The sequence below is a fragment of the Cebus imitator genome, unplaced genomic scaffold (genome assembly GCF_001604975.1).
Source record: "Cebus imitator isolate Cc_AM_T3 unplaced genomic scaffold, Cebus_imitator-1.0 Scaffold91, whole genome shotgun sequence".
Lineage (NCBI taxonomy): Eukaryota > Metazoa > Chordata > Mammalia > Primates > Cebidae > Cebus > Cebus imitator.
Genome location: NW_016107406.1, coordinates 6576218 through 6582217, shown reverse-complemented (window position 1 = coordinate 6582217; position 6000 = coordinate 6576218). Strand labels below are relative to the sequence as shown.

Genomic DNA, 6000 nt, shown 5'->3' with positions numbered 1-6000 from the left:
AAAAAAAAAAAAAAAAAAGCCAGATGATGGCATGCATCTATTGTCTTAGCTACACATGAGGCTGAGGCAGAAGAACTGCATGAACCCAGGAGTTGGAGGATGCAGTGAGTTATGATTGCACCACTGCACTGCAGCCTGGATGATACAGCAAGAACCTGTCTCTTAAAAAAAAAAATTAAAAACTATTATTTTATATTACAATCTACTCTCATGTATTCACAAAAGCCACCAGCTCCTCCTATATGCCAGGCCATGGGAAGAAAATAAGGACCATAACAGACAAGTTTCCTAGATTCTTAGGACTTACCATCCACTGGAGGGGCTGTCAATAATCAGATATCCACACAAAGACACATGTAGACAATATGATAAATACTGTGATGAAGAAACCCAGCAAGCAAAGAGAGCCTATGGCAGAGGGAACTAGGCTGGAAGGTCAGAGAAGGCACCCATAGAGCAACTGACCTTTGGAAACAGAAGGATGGGTGGGGAGGTTATTTAGAGAAAGGACGGGCAGCTCAGGCAGGCCAAGGCCTGTTCAAAGGCCCGAGGCAGAGGGGCAGCATACTTTTCACAACTGCCCCCTTAAAGTCCTGTACATTACCTGGGTGCAGGTATGAGATCATTTTTGAGGAGGGATCCTATGTGTGTATAAAAAGGATTAATTTTCCCAAGTCATTTGAAACCAACCCACCTGTAAAAACATTCATTAACTTTTAATTTATCAAACGCTCTCAAGTTTATGTCTCACATCATATACCAACACAGTGATTTCTTATCTTGCGCATTTAGCTCTCTTGCTTTTACATGATCTCTGAGCAGATGTCCCGTGTTGGCCAGGTGGGTGCGGGGAAAATCCCACCATTTGGCTTACTAAAGACCCAGGATCGGCAAGTAGTAAGAAGATATCACTGTGCAAGAAATCTCCTTATCTTGCTTTTAAAGGTCAAGAGGACCCAACTCTGGAGTTTAAAGTTAAGTTACCAACGGTGATGTTTAAAACAGCTCGAAAAGCACTAGTGGAACAATTCACTCTTTTTCAGCTTCCTGAATTAGAGAAACAGGGTAGAAGCTTCTGAAGACAGCGACAGAAAGCAACCCACGCATCTACCTGCCGGTGCAAATGGTGTGTGCACCGAAGATGTCATGGCATGGTTCAGCCAGGGGACTTTTTTTTTTTTTTTTTTTTTTTTGAGACAGTCTGGTTCTGTCAGTGCGATCTCAGCTCACTGCAACCTCTGTCTCCCGGTTCAAGCTATTCTCCTTCCTCAGCCTTCCGACTAACTGGGACTACAGGTGTGCGCCACCACACCCGGCTAATTTCTTATCCCTCCTACTCTGCCCTCTTTATAAGACAAGGCAAGAGAAAAGAGGGGGTTCTCATACTCATCAATAAGTTACTAGAAAGTCACATGGGATAAAGGGAACAATAACGCAGAGAAAAAACGCAGAGGGGGATTTCTCTGGAGTGGAACACACATCCACCTTCATCCTCCCAAACTCATTCTAGAATCCAATGCCTAGAATAATCCATTCCACGCAGAAGCCAGGTTCTTCTTAATTCCTCAGTTACATCTAGAAATTTACACATAAATAAAGGCCGCTTTTCTGTCACCGAAACCTCCTAGGAAGAACAAAATGTGGCTTTTGTACAAGGAGTTGGAATTGTTAATAGGTTGCTTCCTTCTGTTCTCCTGTGCCACACTTTTGACTTTGCCGAGGGAAGGGGCAGCCTCTGCCGGTGCCCCTGTAGACAGGCATCCCCAGAAGCCAAGTGCAGCCCCTCTGCTCCCTCTTGCCTGGAGTCCCTGTGCACTGCGACGACGACAACTCACGCTGGTCCCTGCCAAGCCGCAGCGGTTGTATAACCACGCTCTGAACGCCTAGTTGGAAGCGCGGCGGGCTTCCCTCCCAGAAGCATCTGTTAGAAGTCACTGGTGTCAGTCCATAGAAGACCCACCTGGCAGGAGGGACCGCCCCCCACCCCCGGCAGACTCTGGGGGAGGGCGAGCGGGAGGTGCTGTTAGGACACCATCGCTGGGGCTAGTCCAGAGGGTTGTAAATCTCTCTGGGAGCCGTTTGAGCCCGAAGTTCTGTCCCCAGAGCTGGTGAGGAGCGCGGCAAGCACAGCAGCACCCGCATTCCTGCGGATCCGGGAAGGAGGATGGGCGGAAATGCAAGAATACGGAGGGGGGTAGTCTAAGAACGTCTCCCCGGGGAAGTGCCAAGGACATCCCCGCTCCTCTGTTCCATTACGTAACTCTTACATATCTGCTGGCATCTACCTGAATTTAACTACTTTTTAAAGTGGGAAGTCTCTAAATGCACGGCATTGACAGGGTCTGCGGATACCTCAGTGGACCCGGTTGGCCCTGGCAGCGTTCGGGGGTTGCATCCTGCTTACTGGAAGCCCAGGCCTCCCAGTCCGCTCGCAGGGCCGGGAGCCGGGTCGCTGCCGGGGACAGCGCCCTCTCCACCCGGCCAGCCCCGCGTGGCGGAGTCGCCGAGCCGCCCCCTCCCCGTCCCCGGCGAACACCTGCCCGCGGTTACCTGCGGCGCTGCGGCTCTGCGCAGCCCTTTGGCCGGGGCCCCGCCACCGTTGGCCGCGGGGAAATGCTCGACCCCGGGGACCCGCGCCGAGCGTTCGGCGGGGTCCGCGCCATTCTCCCGGGGGCCTTCATCCGGCGCGGGGAAGAGCCCGCAGCGGCGCTGGAAACGGGCGACGAGCTCGGAATCCTGCAGGCTCCGCAGCAGCTCGGCCATGGTGAGCCCGGGGCCACGCTCTGCCGCCGCCCCCACGCCGGGCCGGTGCCCTCCGCTGGCACCGCCACTCCCGCCTAGCCCCCGCCGGTCCCGCACCCGGGGCGGAGGCCGGGCGGGCGGGGCCCCGGGTCACAGCCAACAGGTGCGCCGCCCGGGTCCTAGCGCCCGCCCAGGTGTCCGCCTCCACCTTGCGCCAGGCGCGTCCCCTTTCTCTCCATCCCGGCGGGCAAGGGAACCCTGTTGGGAACCTGGGTGGCCCTGGGGCCAGGACAGCCAGTAACCGGGCAGAGGACTGCAGCTGTCCCAGCTGCGCCTCTCTTCTCGTGGCGCCCCCAAACATCCCACTTCCTCCTGTGACACTAATGGAGCGGCCGAGCGCGCGTGCACCTGCGCGAGTCCATCCTTTCGGGCGGGCGCAGGCTGATCCCAGTGACTTTCCTTGCAACTCTGAGCCCAAGGTGAAGCCAGATTTCCTCACACGCCAGCTCCCCACAGCCACCCACGTACTCCCACGTCCCTGCAAGACTAGTTCCCAGTAAGTACAGCGAGCCCCCTAAGGAAAATTCCCAAGTTCTTTCCAAACTGCGTGATGCAACGTCTCCCCAGAGGTCCAAACACCCTCGACTTTGCTCAAGTACCCAGGAGGTTCAAAGTGGGCCCTGACTCAACATCCTCCGCGTCGCTGCCCCCGCCCTTGATTTGGCAACTGGGGAACACTTTCAGGTGGGTGGGGAGGAAACTCCCTTCTGGGTTTTCCGGGTTGAGAAAAAAGATACTTACCACTCTCTCCTACTTCTTTTTGCTCTGCCTCTCTTTTAAGCAATGGCACTAGGAAGACCGCATCAGACCATCTGGGGGGACTTTAAACAAGAAGCTAATGAAGTGCTGGAGGAGTGGGGACAGGAGTAGGTATCTCACTGCACCTGCACCTGCTTTAGAGCACTCAGCCTAAGACAACAAAGGAAACATCCTGCAGGCCGGCCTTGGTTTTCCCTCCCCCCTCCTAAATTTCCCTCCTAGGCTCAGAGATCCCGTGGGAGTCAGCAGCCAAATTAGGCCCAGGTGATCGGTCTGCAACAAAAGTGCAATTTAACCCTGTCTTCCGTTTGCCACAGAAGCCTGCATGTTTACTGATTGTCCATACAAAGCCTACTAAGAATTTGGTTGCACAAATGATGATTAATGAACATCTGTTATTGCCTTATTTATTCAGTTGTCCTTTTAGGACTGAATGTCCTTGAGATGTGACTTTCCAGGATGATGTGGTCCCCCTTCATGCCCTAGTTTCTACTTTTCTTGCTTCTCAATCCTGTCTGGAGAACAAAGTCAAAGGGACTGAGAGAGTGCTGTAGCTCTTCAGGAACACCATTCTCCACTTACAGAAGACACACAGTGTTACTGTCTTGCCTGGCGGGATCACACTCAGAAATGTCCAGCCCAGGAGTTAGAAGCCTCTCTCCACAATGCTGCTGGCTCATTTACAGGTTTGGTTTTAGAAGATGGAGCTGCAATCGTTGGGAACCCATTCTGCTTATGTGTTAAAGAAATATGTTTTCCTGTAATGGCACTTGCATCACATGTCTCCCAAATTTAGTGCTTCAATTTTTCTTTCTCCCAATTAGGAAAAAGGAAAAGCAAAATATGGCACACCCAGCATTAAGATAATTGCTGAAGAATTGTATTTGCAGACAGAGCATTTTATCTCCACGGAGGATCAGTTACTGATTCCAGCTTTCAGTGGCTCACCATGCCACCTGATGTAAGTTACTGCATGTGTGGGTTTATCTCTGTAATGAAACGATAATCCTCACTTCTTGTCTTTCTTGTAAGGCTCTTGTAAAAATAATCTTGAGATAAGCTCTATAAGGCCTAGTGAGATCATGATAACAAGGTGTATTGTGCTGCAGCCACTCAATCTAGGAAGGGATCCTCAGGAGAATTTGGCTCTGAACATCTCAAGTAAGACTAAGGAGACTTCTGGGCAGTAGTAAGTACATTTCCCTAGAGCCTTTTTTTCTAAGGCCCAGTCTTATATTCTGAACATGAATTTCGCAACCAACCTAACAAAAACCAACATCTTTGAGAAGTGGTAGAGCTGAAAGACTGCTGTAATGGTGCAGCGATATTAAATGGTAGCTTGAAGTCAAGCAAAAAAAAATTTTTTTTTGATGCCAGAAAAACTACTTGTAGTTCTTTGATCATTGAACACTAGTCATGCCTGTGGGAAACACATTTCACCTTCGCTCCACTTTTTTTTTCCAGGGCAGAAATCCAGTTATTTGTACTTTGCTCAAGTGTGTGTGTGTGTGTGTGTGTGTGTGTGTGTGTGTGTGTGTATTACAAAATGACATATTTAAAAGGAATTGATGATGGATTATTAATATTAGTTTAGATAAAGATTAAGCTACGGTCACAAAGAGACCCCAAAATACAGTGGCTTCAGAAATACAGACATGTATTTCTCTTTCATAGGATGGTTCTAAGGCAAGCAGTTGAGGTTGGTAGGAAGCTCTGCTCCTTGGCCCTACTCCGTGACTCAGGTTCTTTTCATCTGATTGCTCCACCATACCCTGAAACTGAGCCTTAGGTCATTGTCCTCATTTGCATGGTTGAATCTGGGTTAGGGCACATCTGAGGTTCAGTTCCTGAAAGGGCGAAGAGAGAGAGAGTGTGTCCTGAGCAGCAATGTCTTATTAAGCAAGTGAGGCAGAAGTTCACACATCACTTCCATTGACATTCCATCAGTGAGAAAGACTTGGAAATGTTATCTCTAGCAGGGTAACCTTATGTCCGGCTTAAACTATATTACTGTGGAAGAAGTGGAGGACAGAAATTTTTGCAGACAACAAGCAGTCTCCACCAGTGTTAGGAAACTAATGTTGGTTAAAATACTATACAGTAAAAAATACATGTTATAATTCAACCATAATCTACACATTTTATCTAGGCAGCCTGTCATTCACTTGGCATGTTATAAATAGTCATGTGCAGATACAAGTTTTTAAAAGAAGCCACACTAAAAATAAGTTATTCCAAAAGGCAATTGGCCAGGCATGGTAGCTCATGCTTGTAATCCCAGCATGTTGGGAGGCTGAAGTGGAAGGATCCCTTGAGGCCAGGAGTTCAAGACCAGCCTGGGCATCACAGGGAGACTTCATCACTACAAACAATTTAAAAAAGTTAGCCAAGCATGGTAGCATGAACCTGTAGTTCTAGCTACTGAGGAGGCTGAGGCAG

General features: G+C 49.7%; 1 protein-coding gene and 1 pseudogene across 4 annotated transcripts in view; one reads left to right on the top strand and one right to left on the bottom strand.

Moving 5' to 3' along the window:
* Nucleotides 1-624, top strand: part of LOC108309127 — a 10057-nt pseudogene extending 9433 nt beyond the window's left edge. Inside the window, exon 2 of the transcript XR_001827179.2 lies at nt 615-624. The product of XR_001827179.2 is annotated as a 40S ribosomal protein S3a-like (transcript). The remainder of the gene's footprint in view (nt 1-614) is intronic.
* SGPP2 (sphingosine-1-phosphate phosphatase 2) overlaps nt 1-6000 on the bottom strand; it is a 254247-nt gene that overhangs the window by 141334 nt on the left and 106913 nt on the right. The window contains exon 1 of one of the 3 annotated variants that reach the window (XM_017535308.2): nt 2551-2853. The exons of the other annotated variants lie outside the window; for them this stretch is intronic. Coding sequence (XP_017390797.1) covers nt 2551-2763 — 213 coding nt within the window. The 5' untranslated portion in view covers nt 2764-2853. Of the gene's footprint in view, nt 1-2550; nt 2854-6000 lie in introns of those variants that run through there. 3 annotated transcript variants of the gene reach the window in all.